General features: G+C 46.0%; 1 protein-coding gene across 1 annotated transcript in view; it reads left to right on the forward strand.

Annotated features, from left to right (window-relative positions):
- The window catches only part of CAPN5 (calpain 5), a 90,136-nt gene extending 64,823 nt beyond the window's left edge, over nt 1–25,313 (forward strand). The window contains exons 4-13 of the mRNA XM_082219336.1: nt 7,402–7,610; nt 9,199–9,391; nt 10,087–10,280; nt 12,717–12,794; nt 15,048–15,243; nt 17,556–17,678; nt 18,791–18,987; nt 20,898–21,019; nt 21,297–21,433; nt 22,225–25,313. Of these exons, the coding sequence (XP_082075462.1) occupies nt 7,402–7,610; nt 9,199–9,391; nt 10,087–10,280; nt 12,717–12,794; nt 15,048–15,243; nt 17,556–17,678; nt 18,791–18,987; nt 20,898–21,019; nt 21,297–21,433; nt 22,225–22,407 (1,632 nt within the window). The 3' untranslated portion in view covers nt 22,408–25,313. The remainder of the gene's footprint in view (nt 1–7,401; nt 7,611–9,198; nt 9,392–10,086; nt 10,281–12,716; nt 12,795–15,047; nt 15,244–17,555; nt 17,679–18,790; nt 18,988–20,897; nt 21,020–21,296; nt 21,434–22,224) is intronic.
- The last annotated feature ends 700 nt before the right edge of the window (nt 25,314–26,013 follow it).

Raw genomic sequence — 26,013 nt, forward strand, 5'->3', positions numbered from 1 at the left:
TGCCCCTGAGATGCAGATGTGGCTCATTGGGTTTCTAGGGGTCGTGTCCACAAAGCCACTTCCGAGCTTGAGAGGAGGTGGGGTTGCGGGCTTCACACCCTCCCCACGTGTGCAGGGGCTGGCTCATAGCCCCCGCCAGACTAGGGGAATCCTCAGACACTTCATCTCCCTTGCCAGCCAATCGGCTGGCCCGGGAGGCGCGGCCCGCGCTATTTAGGGCCCGTGCGGCCGAAGATTTCCCTTTTTCCACGCTCCAGCTGATCAGATTTTCCCGCCCGCCCACCCTTTAAGGTTTCCCTTTGACCTTGCTATGGACTTCGGTTGGTCACTGTCAAGGGGCCTGGTACGAATTTTTTACCACTCGGCAAATTGGCACCAGCCATTTGGTTTTTCGCCCACCTCGTAGCAAATTGTCACAACTTTCTTGGCATTGGCGGTTAGGCATTGGTAAGGGTATTGTTATGCAGATGGGGGGGAAAGCGCCATCACCTTCCCCCATATCGAAGGGTAGTCCGAGAAAGGATTCTGGGGGGTGTTGCCCCGTCCGAAGCCTATGGAAGTGTGGGCCTAAGGCGCGCCCCCTAGCGGTGACCCTGGGCGAGGGTCCTGGTTGATGTGCCTCAGCAGGACTCCCCCTACTGGTGGTTAAGCCTTGCCGGTCTTCAAGCCATCAGGCTGAAGCCGGTTAGTCGATAGGACCAATGCCTAAGCCAATACCATTCAATTCCTGCAATCAATAAAGTTGTGGCCTATTTCGCCCATTAACCTAAAATACTGCTGTTTTGTGTCTTTATTTCTGAGGGGGAGGCGGGAACTCGCCACGCAACGATCGCCGTGCAAAGAAAGATCAGCGCATTTACTTTAAACTCTCCTTCCTAGAGGAGAGGAATTCCTTTAGCAATCTGAGATGACGTTTTGGTTTCCTTCCTGGGACTTCGTAGTCCTTTGCTTAAAACATAAAAAATGCCTTAAATTCACTTTAATTTTAGATTGGGGTTCTTTTAGAAAGCGATACTTTAAAAAGTCTTGTTGTTGTTTTCTTACACCAAAAAATCATTTTTAAATTTATGTTTGATTTGATTTTTTTAGCGATTTGCTCCATTTCGCCATGTTAAGGCTGTCCTTTGACACACAGCTCAAATATTTTTGCGTTCAGCAAATGGTTACAAGAGTGCAGAGCTCTGTTTTTAACTGACACTCCCCCATGCCCTGCATCTTTCTCCCCCTTTATTAATATATGGCTCTTGGATATCGGCATCAATATTAAACAGATTTCTTCTCCGTATGCCTCTCTCTGGCATTGAGCGGGGCATATTTCTTCTGTATTTCCAATGCATCAGTAGCTAATGGACTAATGGACCTTTCAGGGGTTACGTTTACAATGGATTTGCCCCCTTTCTCTGACCGCAAGAAGCTATTAGCGATTCCACATTTGCTTTTATCTAGATCTTCCTGAGAGAGGGCTAGGAATCTTTCAGCCAGTCATTACTAGTATATCTGGTACTGCCAAGAAGAGCGTTTTTACCCTGCCCTTCGGCCGAAAAAGATTATTGGAGCCATTCGCAGTTCAGGAACAAGCAAGGCCATCTCTGCCACTCAGGCATAGGTAAAGGTAAAGGGACCCCTGACCATTAGGTCCAGTCGTGGCCGACTCTGGGGTTGCAGCGCTCATCTCACTTTATTAGCCGAGGGAGCCGGCATACAGCTTCCGGATCATGTGGCCAGCAGGACTAAGCCGCTTCTGGCGAACCAGAGCAGCGCACGGAAATGCCATTTACCTTCCCGCCAGAGTGGTACCTATTTATCTACTTGCACTTTAACGTGCTTTCGAACTGCTAGGTTGGCAGGAGCTGGGACTGAGCAACGGGAGCTCACCCCGTCGCGGGGATTCGAACCACCGACCTGATCGGCAAGTCCTAGGCTCTGTGGTTTAACCCACAGCGCCACCCGCATCCCCTAGCCACTCAGGCATACAATCTAACAAAAAGGGGGAAATGAATGAGGAAGAAAGAGGGAAACAATAAAACTTCTTGGAGTGACTCACAGTCCAATAACAAACAAGACCATCACTGCCCCTCAGGCTCACAATCTAAAAAAAAAGGCACGACACAAAAGGGAAAAAGAATGAGGAGGGAAGAGGAAAACAAGGAAACTTGGGTACTTCGTTCTTGATGCGGCCAAGATTCTTACAATAAAAGTCTTGACAGATCCCAACAAAGTTGTTGATTTCTGCAGTAACCTTCCTTGGTGCAATGCAGCCAGAATTTATTGATCTTTGCCCTTCTGGCTGCAATCTGTTGGTTCCTTTGGCCTGACCCCCATAGCAGTTGTAGCGTTAGTCAGAGAATATGCCTGGAACATTTTCCAAGGGCCACGCAATAGGGATGTGTGCTAAGTCCCTACCTGTATTCATTGTATACATACAACTGTGTATCATCTGACCCATCTACTGCAATTATTAAGTTTGCCGAGGACACCACCATAATGGGTTTAATAACAGGTGGAGATGAATCAGCGTATAGAGGGGAGGTCCAAAAAATATCTCCATGGTGCCTAGGGAACAACTTGCACCTTAATATCAGCAAGACAAAGGAGATGGTGTTGGACTTTCGGAGGAAGAGAGGAGAACTAGCCCCGCTGTACATCGGGGAGGGCTGTGTGGAGGGAGTCTTTTCCTTTAAATTCCTAGGAGTTTATCTCAGTGAAGACCTTAAAGGTAAAGGTAAAGGGACCCCTGACCATTAGGTCCAGTCATGACCGACTCTGGGGTTGCGACGCTCATCTTGCTTTATTGGCTGAGGGAGCCGACGTACAGCTTCCGGGTCATGTGGCCAGCATGACTAAACCGCTTCTGGCGAACCAGAGCAGTGCACGGAAACGCCATTTACCTTCCTGCCGGAGCGGTACCTATTTATCTACTTGCACTTTGACGTGCTTTTGAACTGCTAGGTGGGCAGGAGCTGGGACCGAGCAACAGGAGCTCACCCCATCTCGGGGATTCGAACTGCCGACCTTCTGATCGGCAAGTCCTAGGCTCTGTGGTTTAACCCACAGCGGCACCCGCATCCCTTCGTGAAGACATTACTTGGAAAATAAATACAACCCAGGTGGTTAAGAAAGCCCAACAGAGACTCCGTCTCCTCAGAGTATTGAGGAAGAACGATGTCAATCAACATTTGATGATCTCCTTCTACCGGTCCACAATAGAAATGTCCTTTCATACTGCATCACAGTGTGGTACGCTAGTTTGACATCAGCTGACAGAGGGTGGTTAATACAGCACAAGATATTATGGGCTGTCCCGTGAATCTGCTGGTTGAAACAGCGGAAGAACGTTGCCTCAGGAGAGTGAGGAAAATTCCCAGGATTGATTCACACCCTGGCCGGCACTTTCTTGATCTCCTGCCCTCGGGCAGAAGATATAGAAGCGTGATTAGTCGCACCAACAGGGTAAAGAACAGCTTCTATCCGTGGGCTGTTAGACTGCTGAATGAAAAGATAACAAGAGGGAAACTTTTGGGTTTGGTGGGTGTGCGTCAGTAATCGAGGGGAATTAAGACTAAGAGAGCTGAGTGGGGGGTGCTCATGTAATCCCACTGTATACAAGTTGTACAAGCGACAATAAATTATTTCAATTCAATTTCAATACTGCTTGCTTGTTTTTTCCCAAATGCAATGCCTTTCGCGAGCCCAAGGCATCTTGCAAAAACAATGCAAAATTGACCCACCTGGAAAGAGAGACCAAGTTAACAAGCCAAGCACGGCAGGTGGAAGAGATTAAAAGTGTCACAAAAATAGAGGCCAGCGAGATCAGTTCCTGAGAAACGTAAAAGGTCTCCCACCTACTGTGAAATGCTTTCCTGGAGGGAGAGATCCAGTGGATTCCCTGGGGTTTGGAATTACACCATGCAGCTGCAGCAACGGCCATAGACTGTTCACTAAATCTGACCAGCTGCGCTTCAGATGATGGTGGTATAGAATCATAGAATAGGGGAATTGTAGAGTTGTAAGGGTTCCTGAGGGTCATCTAGTCCAACCCCCTTCAATGCAGGAATCTCAGCTAAAGCATCCATGACAGATGGCCACCCAACCTCTGCTTGGAAACCCTTGGGGTCCCATCAAACCCTACAATACTATGATCTGATTGGATAAGGCAGGCTTAAGGTGGCCCATGAAGTTTATGGTCCTATTCGGTGGGCTGGTGTGGAGGACTCCCTGGTCCTGAATGGGGTAACTGCGCCCCTGAAGGACCAGGTGTGCAGCCTGGGAGTCATTCTGGACTCGGCTGTCCAAGGAGGTGCAGGTCAATTCTGTGTCCAGGGCAGCTGTTTACTAGCCCCATCTGGTACACAGGCTGAGACCCTACTTGCCAGCGGACTGCATTGCCAGTGTGGTGCATGTTCTGGTTATCTCCCGCTTGGACTACTGCAATGCGCTCTACATGGGGCTACCTTTGAAGGTGACCTGGAAAATACAACTAATCCAGAATGCGGCAGCTGGACTGGTGACTAGGAGTGGCCGCCGAGACAATATAACACCGGTCCTGAAAGATCTGTATTGACTCCCAGTACGTTTCCGGGCACAATTCGAAGTGTTAGTGCTGACCTTGAAAGCCCTAAACGGCCTCGGTCCAGTAGACCTGAAGGAGCGTCTCCACCCCCATCGTTCAGCCCGGACACTGAGGTCCAGCGCCGAGGGCCTTCTGGCAGTTCCCTCACTGCGAGAAGTGAGGTTACAGGGAACCAGGCAGAGGGCCTTCTCGGTGGTGGCGTCTGCCCTGTGGAACACCCTCCCAGCAGATGTCAAGGCAATAAACAACTATTTTACTTTTCATAGACAATTGAAGGCGGCCCTGTTTAGGGAAGTTTTTAATGTCTGATGCTGTATTGTTTTTAATATTCAGTTGGAAGCTGCCGAGAGTGGGGTATAAATAATAATAATAAATACCCCAGATGGGCGGGCTATAAATAATAAATTATTATTATTATTATTATTATTATTATTATTATTATTAAGCCAAATACTTCTTAGAAACAGATATACTTCCCCCCTTTTATTTCTGACATAGAGGTGAATATCAATGCTTCTGTAGCACCATCAGCACACAAGAGGAAGGCATTGGGGCAGCAAATCCCAAAATTTGCAGGAACACAGAAACACAAATCTTTAGGGAAAACAGTGACGGCTCGTATGCTCAGTGTCTACAGAATACCAGCTGACCAGTGGTGGGGATGGAATGGAGTACGTTGAGAAGAAGCACTCATTTTGTCACGGTTCCCCATTGTTTTTAAGATTTTCCCAAACTGTGTCCTTTTGCCAGCAAGCCTCCAAATGGGGCTTTCTGGAGCCACCTGCAGGCAGAAAGTAAGTACAGCATGTGAAAGAAACACTGGCGATCGATCGATAGGATTAATGTAGAAGATGATTTGCTCGAAGGCTGATGGGCAAGGAAGAATGCTCCCTTAAATATTGCACATTGGAAAGAAGATAAAATTCCTATCCAGAGAAGAATGGCAGATCAAGTTGTTGGATTATGCCGAAATGGCTAAAATGACCAGAAGAATCAGAAATCAGGAAGACCAACATTTTAATAAGGAATGGGGATTTTTTAAAATAATTTATCTTAAAAACCATTGTAAACAGTTAAAATCATTAGTAGGATTGGAATAACACTTGTAGTTTAATGGTGAATTTTGGACACAATGGAGAGGTAAAAGATTTGGATTGTTATAAAAGATGCAGGAGGAAATGATTAACAACAGGACCCACAAAGGGGAGGATGGAAGTCTAGGTGACTCCCTGGAATCTTGTTTTTAATGTTGTATGTTGTTTTTAATGTTGTATGTTGGATATGTGATTGTAAAATTTTATTCTGAAAAACAAAATAAGTAAATTTATGTGATAAATATTCCACATTCCCTTGCACATTCTATATTAACTGTGCAAGGTTCCAGCTCCCATTAATGGGATTTTTTCTGGAAGCTGCAGCATACTAATAGAATTCCCTCTTGCCCTTGTAACTTAAGGAGCGCATGTGGTGTAGTGCTTAGAGCAGGCATAGGCAAACTCGGCCCTCCAGATGTTTTGGGACTACAACTCCCATCATCCCTGCCCGCTGGTCCTGTTAGCTAGGGATGATGGGAATTGTAGTCCCAAAACATCTGGAGGGCCGAGTTTGCTTATGCCTGGGTTAGAGGGTTGGATTAGGACCTTTTTAGGCCGGAGTTCAAATCTCCACTCAGACACCATGCGCCAGTCACGCTGCCTCTCGACCAACCTCGAAGGGTTGTTGTTGCGGGGGATTAAGTGAGGAGGAGGAAGAACCACATCTGCCACCTCAAGCTCTTCAGAGAAGAAGGCGGAATGTTAATGCAATAAATAAACAACTAATAATAATAGTAATAATAATAATTTATTATTTATACCCTGCCCATCTGGCTGGGTTTCCCCAGCCACTTTGGGCGCCTTCCAACAAAATATTAAAATACAATAGTTCGTCAAGCATTAAAAGCTTCCCTAAACAGGGGTGACAGCAGTCACGAAATTAAAAGATGCCTGCTTCTTGGGAGAAAAGCAATGACAAACCTAGACAGCATCTTAAAAAGCAGAGACATCACCTTGCCAACAAAGGTCCGTATAGTTCAAGCTATGGTTTTCCCAGTAGGGATGTATGGAAGTGAGAGCTGGACCATAAAGAAGGCTGATCGCCGAAGAATGGATGCTTTTGAATTATGTTGCTGGAGGAGACTCTTGAGAGTCCCATGGACTGCAAGAAGATCAAACCTATCCATTCTGAAGGAAATCAGCCCTGAAGCTGAGGCTCCAATATTTTGGCCACCTCATGAAAAGAGAAGACTCCCTGGAAAAGACCCTGATTTTTGGAAAGATGGAGGGCACAAGGAGAAGGGGACGACAGAGGATGAGATGGCTGGACAGTGTTCTCGAAGCTACCAGCATGAGTTTGACCAAACTGCGGGAGGCAGTGGAAGACAGGAGTGCCTGGCGTGTTCTGGTCCAGGGGGTCATGAAGAGCCGGACACGACTAAACGACTAAACAACAACAAAACAGGGCTGCCTTCAGATGCCTTCTAAAAGTTACACAGTTGTTTTTCCCTTTGACATCTGGCGGGAGGGCGTTCCACAGGGCGGGTGCCACCACCAAGAAGGCCCTCTTCCTGGTTCCCTGTAACTTGGCTTCCCACAGCAAGGGAACCGCCAGAAGGCCCTCGGCGCTGGACCTCAGTGTCCGGGCAGAACGATCGGGGGGGGGGGGAGACGCTCCTTCTGTTAAACATACCCCACTCTAGTGATATAATGCACTTTAATTCTAAAAACAATGCTGGCAAACTCTGCTCGACGGCATAGGTACCTAACATGTCTCTTTCCTTCTCCCCGACGCAGGTCATCCCAGACTGGAAGGAGCAAGAGTGGTCGGCTGAGAAGCCGGAGAACTATGCCGGCATCTTCCACTTCCAGTTCTGGCGGTTCGGCGACTGGGTGGACGTGGTGATTGACGACCGCCTGCCCACGCTGCACAACCAGCTCATATACTGCCACTCCAACTCCAAGAACGAGCTGTGGTGCGCGCTGGTGGAAAAGGCCTATGCCAAGTGAGTGAGGCAGCGTGGACTAGTGTTTAGAGTAGCTGGGCTACGACCTGGGAGACCAGGGTTGAAATCCCCAATCGCCCATCACGAAGCTTTCCGGCCAGGGAAATGACTCCCACCTGGCGGGCTGCTGCCAGTCAGTGTACGCCTCACTGAGTTAGATGGACCGGAGGTCTGACTTGGCAGCTACTTGTTGTGTTCCTCTGGTTGTGAAATCCAGGCAGCATTCTCCCTATTTTGAGGGGCAGGGGGCTTATTGGGACATTGGCATTAGTATCTTTCCCTCTCCCTCGCACTGCCCCGCCAGCCATCTTTTCTTTAAAAAAGGTCGTTTGGCTATTTCTTTTCTGGATGACCTGGCCAGCAGCCATCATGTTTCTCTGTAATACCTCAATTCCAGACCATCATGCCCTGACAGTGTGTCGCCCTGGATACACCGTTGACAAAAATTAAAAAGATGCGAACTCATATTTCCGTCTTGTTAACAAAGTCACTTCAATGACACAGAAAGAAAATAAATCCCGAAGGTAACTTGGCTGAGGAAACTGAACAAATCAATATACAGTAAAATTTGAGGAGAACCAAACAGAGGTCTTTGTCTTTCGTGGTTCAGGCCTTGTACGTAGCCAGGAAGATATTCAGTCAGACGTACAGAGGAAAGCCTCCTTCAGAACGATGCAGCCAATCCGAACGCTGCTCTGCCTGGCTATTAAGCATCACCATCGCCTCCCTCTTGGTTCCCTGAGACTAGAATTAACCCTAAAGTTATGTGCAAAACGATCTCTGCTGCTGAACTTGCAACGCCTCTTGCCTCTAAGCATTTGCACCAGCTGTGTTTGCTATTAGAGGGCGTGATATGTGGCATAGTGGTCTAAACCACTGAGCCTCTTGGACTTGCCGATTAGGAGGTCGGAGGTTCGAATCCTGGCGATGGATTGAGCTTCCGTTTCTCTGTCCCTGCTCCTGCCAACTTAGCAGTTCGAAAGCAGGCCAGTGCAAGTAGATAAATAGGTACCACTGCAGCGGGAAGGTAAACGGCGTTTCCTTGCACTCTGGTTTCCATCATGGTGTCCTGTTGCGCCAGAAGCTGTTTAGTCCTGCTGGCCACATGACCCGGAAAGCTGTCTATGGACAAACACCGGCTCCCTCGGCCTGAAAGCGAGAAGAGCACCGCAACCCCAGAGTCACCTTTGACTGGACTTAACCATCCACGGGTCCTTTAACTTTTACCTTTATGTGGCATAGTCTTGAGCTTACGCCATGGGTAGGCAAACTAAGGCCCGGGGGCCAGATGCGGCCCAATTGCCTTCTCAATCCAGCCCGCCGGCGGTCCGGGAATCATGAGTTTTTACATGAGTGGAATGTGTCCTTTTATTTAAAATGCATCCCTAGGTTATTTGTGGGGCATAGAAATTCCTTCATATATATTTTTTCAAAACATAGTCTGGCCCCCCACAAGGTCTGAGGGACAGTGGACCGGCCCCCTGCTGGAAAAGTTTGCTGACCCCTGGCTTACACCATGCTACTCCACAAACAGGGCACAATCTTTGTCGCGCCCCGTGTTCTTACTCTCCTCTTCCCCACTGCGTAGACTCTCGGGATGCTACGAGGCCCTAGACGGAGGCAACACAGCTGACGCTTTGGTGGACTTCACCGGTGGTGTCTCCGAACCCATCGACCTGCTGGAAGGCGGCTATGCGAACGACGAAGCCAAACGCAACATCCTCTTTGAGCGGGTGCTGAAGGTCTACAACCGGGGAGGTCTCATCAGCTGTTCCATAAAAGTAAGGAGCCGGCAGTTCTTGTTGGCGTAACCGCAGGAGAGTGGGCCTGATCGTCTCCTGAATCTTAAGCGGTTCCCAAGAATCTGGCGCAAGATGTAAGCCTTGCTTAACCCATTAGGATTGGTGTCCACAGAACCACGGAATTGTAGAGTTGAATGGGACCACAGCGGCCATCTAGTCCAACTCCCTGCAAAGCAGGAATATTCCACCCAACCTGGGATTCGAATCCACAACCCTAAGATTAATAGGATACAATAACCTATTAAACATTAAAAGCTTCCCTAAACAGGGCTGCCTTCAGATGTCTTCTAAAAGTCTGGTAGTAGCGTGTTGCAAAAGCAAAATGAAACGTAAAAACCACCACCAACAAAACAACTTTAAATATATTAGAGGCAGGGGACTGGTGAAGTCTTTAACAGGCACCAGAAGGCAGAATGCTATTTATTCCCCTTTGAAGAAGGGCATTCTGGTTTTGGTGCCACCACTGATCAGGCCCTGTTCTTCTGACTCACTTTTTCTGACGCCTCGGCGCTGTGGTGCTTGCGGAAATAATTCGTTGCCGAGCCTCGAGTGGAGGCTCACAGCTTTTTTCATCCTGGCTCCTTCACCTCCCCTCACCCTTTGCCAGTGTCCCTTGGGCGGATGTTTTAAAGTGCACTGTTTAATTCTTGTGCTTCCTTTGTCCCCTCGGCAAGGCCACCTCCGCGGCCGACATGGAAGCCCGGCTGGACTGCGGCCTGGTCAAAGGGCACGCCTACGCTGTGACGGACGTGAGGCGAGTCCGCCTGGGCCACGGCCTGCTGTCCTACTTCAAGTCCGAAAAGCTCGATATGATCAGGCTGAGGAACCCCTGGGGGGAGAAAGAATGGAACGGACCCTGGAGTGACACGTGAGTATATCTGGGGGGAAAGCCCACTGGAAACGGGGGCCACCTTGTCTAAAAAGCTTTGGCCACGTTCCTACTGATGGGACAAACCAGTTCAGATGGTCCTTCCGTACAAAAAATAAAATAAAAACTGACCTCCCCGCACATAGAAGACTAGCCTGTCAGGGAAGAAAAGATGCTGGGCTGTTTTTTTTCCTCCCTGGCATTTACTTTGCTGTGTGGAAGGAGAGAGAGAGAGAGGCATCCCATAATATTATATTTTTAACTGTGGTCTCACTGACCCCCTGGAAGCATGTTGTGGACTGCTGGTGGCTCCCAACTTCATTGTTCCTCAGACAGATTGTACAAATACTATAGATATAAGCTGGTTCCACGCTTACACACACACCCGGCCATTGTTTCATTGAAATCAATAAAAAAATATATGTACTGTATTTTTCCGTGTATAAGATGACCCCATGTATAATACACTCCTATTTTTTGAACCCAAAATTAAGAAATAATTTTATTTATATATTTCATTGCAACATTCCGTGTATAAGACGACCCCCAATTTTAAACTTAAAAAAATTGGGGGGGAAATATAGTCTTATACAGAGAAAAATACACTAATCTGTATGAGAAAAGCAACCCATAACTACTTACTTACTTAAATTTGTGTATTGCCCTTCATCCAAAAGTCATAGGGTAGTTTAATGCATAAATGCACCAAACAAAAGGCTAAATGCATAATAAAAACCAAACCAAACCCCATACTCCCCCCCAAAAAAAAAAACATTTAAAAGGACAATGAATGTTAAAATTGATGGTAATTGCAGCCAGACAGGTTATAGCGAGTAATTGAAAAAATGCAGAAGAGCTAGACGTGAACCAACGGAGGGATAACTTGAAAAATATTATAATCTTAGAATATCTAACCGTGAAGATACATAAAATGAAAGGGTTTAAGGTCAGTGAGAAAGAGGAGGATTGGTTTGAGAAGATACTGAATTATTTGGGCAGGTTTGAACAATTTGGGGCAATTAAAATGTTAAAAGATAAATAAACCTTGTGGAGGAAGGAGTGAATATAGAATTGTACATGTGGTTGATTTGAATATGTTATTATTAATTATGTATACTCAATGTATCAGCCGCCTGGAGGTTTTCACTGTTTGTTTTCACTGTTTGTGCTTCGGTTGTTGGTAAAAAAAAATAAAAAGAAAGAAAAGAAAAAGGACAATGAATGTTAATCAGCCACAGGGCTGGTTGATCAGAAACATTTTTGCCTGGTTGCCTTAGCCTTTTTTAAGGTCCAGCTCTCACTTCCATACATCACTACTGGGAAAACCATAGCTTTAATTATACGGACCTTTGTTGGCAAGGTGATGTCTCTACTTTTTAAGATGTTGTCTAGGTTTGCCATCGCCTTTCTCCCAAGGAGCAGGCGTCTTTTAATTTCATGGCTGCTGTCACCATCTGCAGTGATCATGGAGCCCAAGAAAGTAAAATCTCTCCCTGCCTCCATTTCTTCCCCTTCTATTTGCCAGGAGGTGATGGGACCAGTGGCCATGATCTTCGTTTTTTTGATGTTGAGCTTCAGACCATATTTTGCGCTCACTTCTTTCACCCTCATTAAAATGTTCTTTAATTCCTCCTCACTTTCTGCCATCAAGGTTGTGTCATCTGCATATCTGAGGTTGTTGATATTTCTTCTGGCAATCTTAATTCCGGTTTGGGATTCATCCAGCCCAGCCTTTCGCATGATGAATTCTGCTCTGGTCAGACCTCACCTGGAGTACTGTGTCCAGTTCTGGGCACCACAATTCAAGAAGGACACTGACAAACTGGAACGTGTCCAGAGGAGGGCAACCAAAATGGTCAAAGGCCTGGAAACGATGCCTTATGAGGAACGGCTAAGGGAGCTGGGCATGTTTAGCCTGGAGAAGAGGAGGTTAAGGGGTGATATGATAGCCATGTTCAAAGATATAAAAGGATGTCACATAGAGGAGGGAGAAAGGTTGTTTTCTGCTGCTCCAGAGAAGCGGACACGGAGCAATGGATCCAAACTACAAGAAAGAAGATTCCACCTAAACATGAGGAAGAACTTCCTGACAGTAAGAGCTGTTCGCCAGTGGAATTTGCTGCCAAGGAGTGTGGTGGAGTCTCCTACTTTGGAGGTCTTTAAGCAGAGGCTTGACAACCATATGTCAGGAGTGCTCTGATGGTGTTTCCTGCTTGGCAGGGGGTTGGACTCGATGGCCCTTGTGGTCTCTTCCAACTCTATGATTCTATGATTCTATGATTCTATGAATTCTGCATATAAGTTAAATAAGCAGGGAGACAATATACAGCCTTGCCGTACTCCTTTCCCAATTTTGAACAAAAAAAATGTGTCATGTAACCACGGTTAATATGATTTCTGTGTTTCCCCTCATGTGTCCTCTTGTCGTTTCCACAGCTCGGAGGAATGGCAGAAAGTCAGCAACAGCGAAAGAGAAAAACTGGGAATGACTGTCCAAGACGACGGGGAATTTTGGTGAGTTAACGTTGTGCATATGAAGCAAAAGCAGATGATTCTTTATCTCTCCCTCCATAGCCCAGTGCAACTATCGGGTCTTTTCCTCAGAACAAAAGCTGCCAATTCCAGATTTGTTGCAGGAGTACTGGGTTTTGACCTGGGATTGGCGCAGAAACGGGGAATGGAAATGGCTTTATAATTTTTTAAATTCCTTTTTCAAAGGTCTTTATTGAAACTTAACATATATAACCAAAATCCCCAATGATTCCCTCACATAAAATATAATATCTAAATCACAACAGCTACATAATTATACACTTAATTATAAATCCCACCACCAACCCTCTACTTTCCTCCACAGCAATTCAACTTCTTTATATTTCTTTCTACCTTTTTCCCTTGCATTCTATAATAAATTATTTTTGTTAAATTCTGATTTTTCCTTCTTTCTTTATTGGTTTTGTTATCGCTTACATTTTTTTTATTCTAAGCCTATTAGCATGTCGTTTTTAGAGCAATATTTTGACATATAATCTTCGAATTACTTCCACTCCATTCTTAAAAAGTTAAGAAGTTAAAAAGTCAGGGCTTTTTAGTTTAGAGGTTGAGGGGGAAGGATGATTAAAGGGAGATGTGATGGAACTGTAAATAAATGATGTACATTGTCGAGAAAGTGGATAGAGGAAGGTTTCCCTGTCTCACAAAAAAGGACAGCGCGGAGCAGTGGTTAGAGTGCTGGACTCGGTCACAGTAGCCAACCAGATGCCTATAAAAAGCTTACCTGAGTGCAGGAGGGCTCTGTGATTTAGCAATGGGAACATTGGTACCTTGGTTCTCAAACTTAATCAGTTCTGGAAGTCCGTTCCAAAACCAAAGCGTTCCAAAACCAAGGCACGCTTTCCCATAGAAAGTAATGCAAAACAGATCAATCCATTTCAGACTTTTGAAAACAACCCCTAAAACAACAATTTCACATGAATTTTACTATCTAACTAGACCATTAATCCATAAAATGAAAGCAATAATCAATGTACTGTACTATGAAATAAATAAGACAGTACTGTAGATGATGAAAATTAAAATTCAATATTTTTCATACCCTCACTGATGATAGTCATTGTTTGAATGGGGGGCTTTTATCCAGTCACGCAATCAATCAGTCAGTAGCTGAACTGGGTTCCACACAGTCACAAAAACAAATGAACTGAAAAAGTCTCAAAAACAAAAAACGCAAAATAAATAACAAAAACAAAAGTGCCAAACTTAATCCGTTCCGGAAGTCTGTTTGACTTCCGAAATGTTCGAAAACCAAGGCGCAGCTTCTGATTGGTGTAGGTGCCCTGAAAACAATAGCTGACAGCCGCATCGGACGTTTGGCTTCCAAAAAAACGTTCGAAAACTGGAACATTACTTCCGGGTTTTCATCATTTGGGAACCAAGGCGTTTGGGAACCAAGGTACCACTGTATACAGAATCATCGCTCCAGCTGTGGAAGTAGAGCAGAGCCATTGTGGCTTCTAGCCATCAATAGCTACTTCGCAGATCACAAAATCATAGAATTGTAGAGTTGGAGGGGCCTACGAGCGTCATCTAGTCCAACCCCCTGCAATGCAGGAATTTTTTGCCCATCCTGGGGCTCGAACCCACGACCTCAAGATGAAGACTCTCATGCAATCGTCCTCAGATAGTGTTTCTGGGTCAGATTCAGCTAGCTGAAGTATCTTAAAGGTGGCGCCACACCAGAAGTAAGGGATACAAGGCCCGTTTAACTTGGCCAGGCTTCAAGTCGAGATTCGAACTCTTTACTTACTTATTATTGATTGAATTTATATACCGCCCTATACCCGGGGGTCTCAGGGCAGTTCACGGAATAAAATCAAGATATAAAGCCACAAAATACCTAATGAAAATTCAAACAACAACCCAATAGCCTTCCCCCTCAAAAAAAAAACACCCTAAATTTTGAAAGGGCATACGATGTCAATCAAATCAACCAAAGGCCTGGTTAAAAAGGAATGTTTTTGCCTGGTGCCTAAAGGCGTATAATGGAGGTGCCAGGCGAACTTCCCTGGGGAGAGAATTCCACAGACGGGGAGCCACTGCAGTGAAGGCTCTGTTCTCACATTGCCACCCTCTGGACCTCTTGAGGAGGAGGCACACGAAGGAGGGCCTCAGAAGATGATCTCAGGGTCCGGGTAGGTTCCTATGGAAAGAGGCTGTGCTTGAGGTATTGCGGTCCTGAGTCGAGATTCGAACTCTTCCCCACCGCAGGATGACGTTTGAAGACTTCTGCAGGTACTTCACCGACATCATCAAGTGCCGCCTTATCAACACGTCGTACCTGAGCATCCATAAGACCTGGGAAGAGGTGGTCTTGCGAGGGGCCTGGACGAAGCACGAAGACCCCTTGAAGAACCGCTGTGGGGGCTGCGTCAACAACAGGGACACCTTCCTGCAGAACCCACAGGTGAGGCGGCAGTGAGTGGCAGGTGAGAGGGGGAGCAAGGTGTTCCTAAGGGGGCAATGCTTGTCTCTGCCACTGAGACTACCTTCCGCTGTCTGCAACGACTCAGGTTGCAAAGGGCAAAGAAGGCAGCAGGATTCTCCACAGCTCACATTGGTATGTATTATTATTATTATTATTATTATTATTATTATTATTATTATTTATACCCCGCCCATCTGGCTGGGTTTCCCCAGCCACTCTGGGCGGCTTCCAACAAAACACTAAAATACAATAACCTATTCAACATTTAAAGTTTTCCTAAACAGGGCTGCCTTCAGATGTCTTCTGAAAGTTTGGTAGTTGTTTTTCTCTTTGACATCTGATGGGAGGGCGTTCCACAGGGCGGGCGCCACTACCGAGAAGGCCCTCTGCCTGGTTCCTTGTAACTTGGCTTCTCGTAGCGAGGGAACCGCCAGAAGGCCCTCGGCGCTGGACCTCAGTGTCCGGGCAGAACGATGGGGGTGGAGACGCTCCTTCAGGTATACTGGACCGAGGCCGTTTAGGGCTTTAAAGGTCAGCACCAACACTTTGAATTGTGCTCGGAAACGTACTGGGAGCCAATGTAGGTCTTTCAAGACCGGTGTTATATGGTCTCGGCAGCCACTCCCAGTCACCAGTCTGGCTGCTGCATTCTGGATTAGATGTAGTTTCCGGGTCACCTTCAAAGGTAGCCCCACATAGAGCGCATTGCAGTAGTCCAAGCAAGAGATAACCAGAGCATGCACCACTCTGGCAAGACAATCTGCGGGCAGGTAGGGTCTCAGCCTGTGTACCAGATGGAGCTGATAAACAGCTGCCCTGGACACAGAACTGACCTGCGCCTTCATGGACAGCTGTGAGTCCAAAATGACTCCCAGGCTGCGTACCTGGTCCTTCAGGGACACAATTGCCCCATTCAGGACCAGGGAGTCCTCCACACCCACCCACCTCCTTTCCCCAAGAACAGTACTTCTTTCTTGTCAGGATTCAACCTCAATCTGTATAGATTAAGTTTGTAGAGGAAAATCTGGAAAAAATAACCGTATTAAGCACATTAAGCATGAGCTATGTAAGATGCAATGTAAACAACAACTCTAAGACTAAGAGATGATGAGTAGTGGGAGAGGGAAGTCACATGGGTATATTATTATGTAGTATTCTATATTTTTATTTTATTTTATAATTCTAGTTGTTTTAACCTGCTGGTCACCAATTCTTATCTCCCTGCTCTAAATCTGGCTTGCTTTAATATTGATTGTATTTTGCTTTTATAATTTTGTATTTTAGCTATTTTTAAACCACTGGTCTATGACTGTAATAAACAGATTGATTGATTGAAGGGTGCTGAGTTCCCAGAGTCCCTTTGGAAGGGAAACTGGCTGTGAAACTACCCTAGGAATCGCAAATCTGGGAGAGAAACAGGAGTCTCCTAAGAGCTCTCAGCTTATTAGAAAGTACAGGGCAGGCATAGGCAAACTCAGCCTGCCAGATGTTTTGGGACTACAATTCCCATCATCCCTGTTAGCTAGGGATGATGGGGGTGTAGTCCCAAAACGTCTGGCAGGCCGAGTTTGCCTATGCTTGGGACTGAGAGACTGGGGCCAGCTTAAGCAAGGAACGTGAGAACGTAGGAAGTTGCCTTATACAGAATCAGAACATTGGCCCAATTAGCTCAGCGTTACCCACACAAGCTGGCAGCAGCTCTCTCCAGGGTTTCAGGCCGGAGATCTATGCCAGCCATAGCATAGCATAGCATAGAGACCTCCGTCGAACCGGGAATTCCCCGATTTGTAGCTCAGCCTCTTAGCCAAGTGCGGGTGGCGCTGTGGGTTAAACCACAGAGCCTAGGACTTGCCGATCAGAAGGTCAGCGGTTCGAATCCCCACGACAGGGTGAGCTCCCGTTGTTCGGTCCCTGCTCCTGCCAACCTAGCAGTTCGAAAGCACGTCAAAGCGCAAGTAGATAAATAGGTACCACTCCGGCGGGAAGGTAAACGGTGTTTCCGTGCGCTGCTCTGGTTCGCCAGAAGCGGCTTAGTCCTGCTGGCCACATGACCCGGAAGCTGTATGCCGGCTCCCTCGGCCAATAAAGCGAGATTAGCGCCACAACCCCAGAGTCGTCCGCGAGTGGACCTAATGGTCAGGGGTCCCTTTACCTTTACCTTTACTCTTAGCCAAGAAGGCGCGCCAGGGAACGGTGGGCGCTAGAGCCCCCGGCTTGGAGGTTGCCAGCCAACTGCCCCCCTCTCAAAATTAAACCCGTCTCATATTCCATTGCTTTTCTTTCCCGCCCAGTACGTTTTTGACGTGAAGAAAACAGAAGACGAAGTGCTCATTTGCATCCAACAGAAGCCGAAGCAGACCAATCGGAAGGAGGGAAAGGGGGAGAACCTGGCTATCGGATTCGACATCTATAAGGTCAGCAGGGTGTGTTTGTGTGAACCGCTGGCCTGTTTCTGCTTCTTGCTTCTCACCGTTAGTAAAAAAAAATAAAAAATAAGAACATCAAAAAGATGGATTTATTTTACATTGGATATTCTTAGACTAAAATAATTCTTACAGTGTACATGATAAAAGAAATCTATGATAACTATATAAATATGTATTAATAATAATAATAATAATAATAATAATAATAATAATAATAATACCCCGCCCATCTGGCTGGGTTTCCCCAGCCACTCTGGGCGGCTTCCAAAAAAAAATTAAAATACAATAGTCTATTAAACATTAAAAGCTTCCCTGAACAGGGCTGCCTTCAGATGTCTTCTGGAAGTCTGGTAGTTGTTTTTCTCTTTGACATCAGGTGGGAGGGTGTTCCATATTACATTGGTACCTCGGGTTCCATACGCTTCAGGTTACACACTCCACTAAGCCAGAAATAGTGCTTCAGGTTAAGAACTTTGCTTCAGGATGAGAACAGAAATTGTGCTCCGGCGGTGCAACAGCAGCAGGAGGCCCCATTAGCTAAAGTGGTGCTTCAGGTTAAGAACGGTTTCAGGTTAAGAACAGACCTCCGGAACGAATTAAGTTCTTAACCCGAGGTACCACTGTATATATAAAAATATAATAACATCACAAAGAATAAATATCAGAAGATAGGGAGAGAGAGAAAAGGAAAGGAAAAACAAACAAACAGCAAAACCGAAAAACTATTAAAAAAATAAAAATATCAATCGACAGTAAGCAGTGTTCAATATATTCAGATTTGTTGATTTGTTGACTTCCGTCTACACTTTGCTGTTTCAAGTCAACTACAGTATTACTGTTTTTAATCTGTGTTTCACCTTGGGCTATGAAATTATTTTTCTGTCTGTGAAATGAATATAGACACAGACGAGTGTTATTATTGGGACCAAATTTCATCAAATAATTTTTATGACATTCCCATTCTTCTTTAACCTTATCTGCTGATTGGTAGATAAGGTCCTCTTTTAAAGCCACCTGGGTTGCCTCATGTGGCAGGGAGTTCCGTAGTTTCACACTCTCTTCTTCTTCTTCTTTTCTTTCCTGTGCTTTATTCTGCCCAGGTGGAGCTGAATCGGACTTACCGGATGCACACCCTCCAGCCCAAGGTCGCCAGCTCCATCTACATCAATTCCCGCATCGTCTTCCTGAGGACGGACCTGAAGGAAGGGCGCTACGTCATCATCCCCACCACCTTCGAGGCCGGCCACGTGGGAGAGTTCCTCCTCAGGGTGTTCACAGATGTGCCTTCCGATTGCCAGTAAGCTGCTCGCCATGGAGCGGAGGCTTCTGTTAGGATATTTCCGTTCCACCTTAAAAGGGAGCAGGCTTTGTGAGTCACAGAGTCTGCGCATGTCCTGTTCACAGGATGTTTATGTTTGCTGTTCCTTTCGATTTTGCAGTCGGTCGGAGACACTGACTCAGAATGGTCATGTTTTTCTTTGTTCTGTTCAACGCTAAATAAAGTCTGTAAATATGCTCTTCTGCGGTGCAGCTTTCTGGCTGTGTTTTCTGCTGATGCACAAGCCCTAGAATGTGGCAGTCTATTTCTGAGGCTTCGTGTCGCTAATTGCTGGATCTGCGTGACTACGGGAGATCGATGGACGTCCGGCAGCCGGCTTGGGGCCATGATGGACTATATCTCCCTGGCAGTTTCCCAACAGCTTCCTGTAGCCTTTTGATCCTGGCTGGGACCATACAGTGGTGCCCCGCAAGATGAATGCCTCGCAAGACGGAAAACTCGCTAGACGAAAGAGTTTTCCGTTTTTTAGGTGCTTCGCAAAACGAATCTCCTATGGGCTTGCTTCACAAGACGACAATGTCTTGCGAGTTCCTGCTGGTTTTTTTTCCTTTTCCCCCCTTTTTCTAAGCCGCTAAGCTGCTTATCAGCTGATCCGATCAGCAGATAAGCTGCTAAAAGCCGCTAATAGCGCTAATCCGTCAATGGGCTTGCTTCGCAAGACGAAAAAACCGCTAGACGAAGAGAATCACAGAATGGATTCTTTTCGTCTTGCGAGGCACCACTGTATTTGCACCTGTCTGCCTGCCCACCCAGCTCTTAGTGGGACTCTGATAATAGAGGATTCTTGGAGTTCTGGGGCAAAGTCACTGACATCTGTCACGTGTCTCCCCCCTCCTCCCTCTTTCCAGGGAACCAGGATGCATTTGATTTAAATCAAATCAATTTAAATCACCAGTCAGTAAGACTTGATTTAAATCACCAGTCAGTAAGACTTGATTTAATTATTATTATTTTTACAGAAAGTGGATTTAAATCAAATCGATTTAAATCACTAGTCATTAAGACTTGATTTAAATCTTTTTTTATATAATCTTAATATTTACAATCAGATGAAGGTTTCGTTTTTGGAATAATAAATTTTCAGACTTGATTTAAATCATTTTTTTATAATCTTAATATTTACAACCAGATGAAGGTTTCGTTTTTGGAATAATAAATTTTCAGACTTGATTTAAATCTTTTTTTTATATAATCTTAATATTTACAACCAGATGAAGGTTTCGTTTTTGGAATAATAAATTTTCAGACTTGATTTAAATCACTAGTCAATAAGACTTGATTTAAATCATATATTTTTTAATAGAAAGACCCATTCTTGCTGGTATAATCTTAATATTTACAACCAGATGAAGGTTTCATTTTTGATGGAATAAATTTTCCAAAGAGTAGTTTTTACGGTTTTATCAAAAATTACTGATTTGGTTATGCTATTAGAAACACAAAGACAGGTAATTATGAAATTGTTGTTTCTATTTGGACAACTTTTCTGCTGTGCTTGATTGGAAGGAGAAAAATAATCATTTCCTTAAGAACAATTTTAACAACTTATTTAACTAAAACAATAAAATTATAGCACATGTATCCATGTTTGTTAACTGATGTGGTTAAACGATTTTCCCCCCAGAAAAAAATACTTAGACTGAGTTTTGGCACACATGAAAAACTTTAAACAAACCCTTATTTCCTGACGAATAGCCTATAATGTAACTTAAATAGAAAACTATCTTTAGAAAGATTTCCCCCCCAAAAGCATTTTACTTTAAAAATCTGATTTAAATTTTAAAAATCTGATTTAATTTTTTTTAAAAAAATCCGATTTTTATTGATTTTTCTTTTTAAAAAATCATTGATTTTTATCCACCCTGTAGGGAGTTGACCCTGGATGAGCCCCCGCACACCTGCTGGAGTGGGATGTGTGGCTACCCGCAGATGGTGTCTCAAGTCCACGTCGTCTCGGCTTCCGGGCTGAAGAACCAGGATTCGCAAGAAGGTGCAGGGCCCCGATCCCACCCCCATTTCCAACCACACCCACACGACACACCCGAAATCTGCAGGGGGGGGAGGAGGAGGAGGAGAGGGGGCACAGCTGTCAACTTTTCCCTTTTCTTGCGAGGAATCCTATTCGGAATAAGGGAATTTCCCTTGAAAAAAGGAAAACATTGACAGCTAGGAGAGGGGGAGAGCCGCTTCAAAAGAGCAGGGGAGCTTTGGGCTGCTGACAAACTGGACTCGGGGCTTCAGCAACCATTGTCGTCGTTTTAATTCAGGCGCGGACCCCTACGTGATCATTAAATGTGAAGGCGAGAAGATCCGTTCACCGGTGGTGAAAAGCACTGTGACACCAGAGTTTGATGTGAAAGGCCTCTTCTACCGCAAGAAGCCCGGGCAGCCCATTGTCATTCAGGTGAGGTTTCCTTTATCAAAGGATCATAGTACTATAGCAGGTACATCCACGTGAAGCTGCAGCCAAGGCTGTTCATCCGTGGCACGATTCCGCAGAAGTGGCGATGAGCCACAGAATGAATCCAGCTTCCTAAACCTTTAATTTCCATCGCTCTCCTCACCCTCTTCCTTCTCGAACACATTGCTTTCCTAGGCTACTGTAGTTCTTTCAGCTTCTGCTGTGGACTAAGGCTGTTCTTTTTATCGCAGCCTAACCATGTGCAGGGACGTGGGTGGCGCTGTGGGTTAAACCACAGAGCCTAGGACTTGCCGATCGGAAGGTCGGCGGTTCGAATCCCTGCGACGGGGTGAGCTCCCGTTGCTCGGTCCCTGCTCCTGCCCACCTAGCAATTCGAAAGCACGTCAAAGTGCAAGTAGATAAATAGGTACCGCTTCAGCGGGAAGGAAAACAGCGTTTCCGTGTGCTGCTCTGGTTCGCCAAAAGCGGCTTGGTCATGCTGGCCACATGACCCGGAAGCTGTACGCCGACTCCCTCGGCCAATAAAGTGAGATGAGCGCCGCAGCCCCAGAGTCGGCCACGAATGGACCTAATGGTCAGGGGTCCCTTTACCTTTACCTTTACCCATGTGTAGTTTTTCTCTTCAATCATGAGGGTTAGATGCTTAGTTTTTTAGATTTTGGTTGGTCGAGGTATGCTAGGTCCACCATGGATGTGAGCGGATGCACGCAGCCCTGGTCTGTGGGTGAGTTCCTTCTCCGATGGTCCACCAACTTTTGCTTCTCTCCCTCCAGGTCTGGGACCATAACCTTATCAGCGACACCTTTCTGGGCCAGGTGAGCCTTGCAGGTGACCCCAACAACCTTCTGTCGATGCACATCCTCCACCTGGAGGACAAAAGCAGCAAACGCGTCAACGAGCTTCCAGGGACCCTGAAGGTGCAGTTGCTCACCAGCAACGTCCTGACTAACATCTAAAAGAAGAACGGTTCCCTTCGTGCCATCTGTACATCGGATCTCGCAATATGCAGCATATACGTTTATCTATATCTGTACCTGCATCGTGTACTGTGCATGCCTTCACTTTTAAAAGGGGACCAGCGCGTTCGGTTTTCTTTTGTTTTGATTTTTATACAACGGTGCCTTTTCAAGAAGTGGGGAAGTGTTTTCAAATACAAGTCCCGGGCTTAATTTTACTGCCAGCTCTGGGCCTCTGGGCAGTATAAAGGAGTCCCACTCGGGGCTGTATGTTTACACAGAGAAATCTGTCTCTCATGCGCACATGCGTGGCTGGGGTTGGGCTTTGTACCCAGCCTGGGGGAAAAACCACATATTGCCAACCTGGGCGAAGGGCTCATTTCTTAATTCCCATATCCCCGAAGGTGCTGTCCCCAAAGGTGGGAAAAGGCAGGGAGGAGACGAGGCCTCGCTTGAAAGATGCTCAGGAAGAAACAACAGGAATTTGTTGCATCAATGCTTCCTCCATGCACAAGTTGGGGCAGGCAAATTCTCTGCCCAGGACTTGCATCTGTGTTGTGATTTTGTGGCAGGCCGATAAGTCTGGAAAGTCTCGTACTCTCATTTAGATTTCTGTTTTTTTCTTCCGAAAGAGATCAAGGCTCTAGACCTCATGGGTGCAAACGTGTGAGCAAAGCCAACTGAAATCCCAGAATGCCATATTTCCTGTAGCAGAACGGTGGAGCTTTTAGTGGCTCATGTCCGTCGCACCCGCTGAGTAGCAAAAACCCAGAATGCAATTGTACAAAATGAGAGGTGAATATTTAGACAGAGAGTCCATGATTGCCAGAAGTTGCAGAATTGGTTCAGGATTTCAGCTGCGTGGCTACATAAACATCGCCATTTCCTGGGAAATCCTGAGCAAAAAGGGGGAGGTGGGTCTCATAAAGGGAATATAGAATGGTCTGGATATGCAAGACCTGTTGAAATGTCTCTGTGTGGGGGAGTGGTGGAAAGTTTTTGTATAAAATGCACCGTCTGGAGAAAGTGGACAGGGCGAAGTTTTTCTTCCTCTCTTTTAACTTGGGGGCAATTCGATGGATGTAAAGAGATTCAGGCCAGTCCAAAGAAAGTACCGTATTTTTCGCCCTATAGGACACACTTTTTCTCCTCCAAAAATGAAGGGGAAATGTGTGTGCGTCCTATGGGGCGAATGCAGGCTTTCACTGAAGCCTGGAGAGCGAGAGGGGTCTGTGCGCACCGACCCCTCTTGCTCTCTAGGCCTCAGGAAGCTATCCACAAGCCTTGGGAGCCCGCAGGAGTTCCTGCTGGGCTCCCTAGGCTTGCGGATAGCAGCCTGCATCCCAAAACCCGGGGAGCGCAGCTGAGCGCGCCCCGGGCTTCGGGCAGCTCTCCGCAAGCAATGGGAGCCCGGCGGGAAGTCGTGCCGGTCTCCCAAGGCTTGCGGAGAGCTGCCTGCATCCCGAAGCCCGGGGCATGCTGAGCAGCGTACCCCGGGCTTCGGGCAGATACCCACAAGCCTGGGGAGACCGGCACAACTTCCCGCCGGGCTCCCACGGATTTCAGAGAGCTGCCTGTATCCCGAAGCCTGGGGCTCGGGCTTCCCCTGCCTGGGGGGGAAATAATTTTCTTTTCTTTATTCCCCGCCCCCCCCAAAAAAACCAGGTGCGCCCTATGGGCCGGTGCACCCTATGGGGCGAAAAATACGGTATTTCACACAATGCATACCTGGAACTACGTAAGTCGCTACTACAAGGTGCGGAGACACCCAGTGACTTGGGTGACTTGCACGTGACTTCCAACAAGCGTTGAACTTCCATTACCATTTACAGTTACCATAGCAAGCGGTGGTATGGCTCAGTGGTTACAGCATCCTCCCTGCATGCGGAAGGTCTCAGGTTCTGTTCCCAGGCAGGGCCGAGAAATATCCCTGCCTGAAGCCCTGGAGAGCAGCTGCCAAGTCAGTGTTGACAATACTGATCTAGATAGACCTTCCCATGTTCCTGTGCACCCTTGCTCTTGCATACTGCAACCATATGGAAGGTGCCTGCTGTTGATTTCAGACGGCATTGTACGTGCAGCAAAACCAGGGCAGGAGAGGGATCACTTCTGTTATGTATTTCCCATATAAGAGACACTCCCTGCTTGTAGAAAACTAGCCTCATGAGCAAGAACGGCTCTCTCTCTGATGTTCTGCGTGCTAGATTTCTATATGCAAGGAAGGTTTGATTTTGATTTTTTTTAAAAAAGGTGATCATTTTGGAGAGCCTTAGCAAAATGTGTTTCTGCATTGAAATGGGAGGGAATTCCATCTGGAGAATTCAACCACAGATTTAATTCTAGCTTGTGCATTTCAGGGTGGTGTGTTTGTGTGTGTGATGGGAATATTGCCCGTAATAAATAAGCCATAACATCAATAGGGCTTTCAATTTAATCTGTTTATTGGGACCAAAAATACCTTTAGATGTTTACTTTGGGGTTTGTTTGTTTTTAAATAAAAAGAGCGGCTCAAATGTTTATTATTCTAGCCAAAACTTCCTTCGCTGTTTCCGCCCATTCTTTAGGGACATAAGATTTGGGCTTTTGGTACTTGGAAGCTGTCATTTCTTAGTAAAACTGAGATTCGTTTTCAGATAGGAGAATGACAATCGGGATCGGGCGTGTGATCCATAGGTGATGTTTCTGATTTAAGGCCTGCTGGTTCCATCAGTTGTTTGTACTTTATGAAGTCTTATCACTCGCACTTTATCCAATAAATGCCCCGTGACGTGTATGAATGCAAACTGAGGAAATGTATTATTGAGAAGTTGCAATTTTAGAAAATGTTGAAATTGCCTGGCTGTATGAGATTTGCTATTAAAAGCCAAAAAATGGCTGAGTCTTATCAATAAATTACTTGACTTTGAGTTTTCTTTTTTTCTTTCTTCCCCTCCACGCTTTCACACATCATTTTCACACGCACACAAGAAGAGTGTTTCAAGATGGATGTGTGAATAGGGCTGAACTAAAATCACCCCCTCAACTTTACAGCACAAGGTTCACATAGATAGCCATGTTGGTCTGACTCAGTCGAAATAAAAAAATAAAAAATGTCCAGTAGCACCTTAGAGACCAACTAATTTTGTTCTGGGTATAAGCCTTCGTGTGCATGCACACGACTTCAGATACACTGAAACAGAAGTCACCAGACCGATTACGATACGATTACAATATCTTTATTGTCACTGTCCCTTGCGGAACAATGAAATTGTAAAACTACATAAAAACTACATAAAACTGCCACAAAACTACATAAAACTACATAAAGACTGCATAAAACTACTACAAAACTACATATATATATATATAGTGGGAGGGTGGGGCAGGGGTTTTCTCTGGAGGGTAGTAGGAGATGGGTGGTTGACTCAAAGGGTATGGTAAACCTGTTGATGACTGTAGACCTACAAGAAAAAGCAAGGGATAGTATGCAGATGACCAAAAATAGCTTTAGCACATGGGTAGGCAAACTAAAGGACGCGGGTGGCGCTGTGGGTTAAAGCCTCAGCGCCTAGGGCTTGCCGATCGAAAGGTCGGCGGTTCGAATCCCCGCGGCGGGGTGCGCTCCCG

This window comes from Podarcis vaucheri (assembly GCF_965113315.1).
Source record: "Podarcis vaucheri genome assembly, chromosome: 4".
Taxonomy (NCBI): domain Eukaryota; kingdom Metazoa; phylum Chordata; class Lepidosauria; order Squamata; family Lacertidae; genus Podarcis; species Podarcis vaucheri.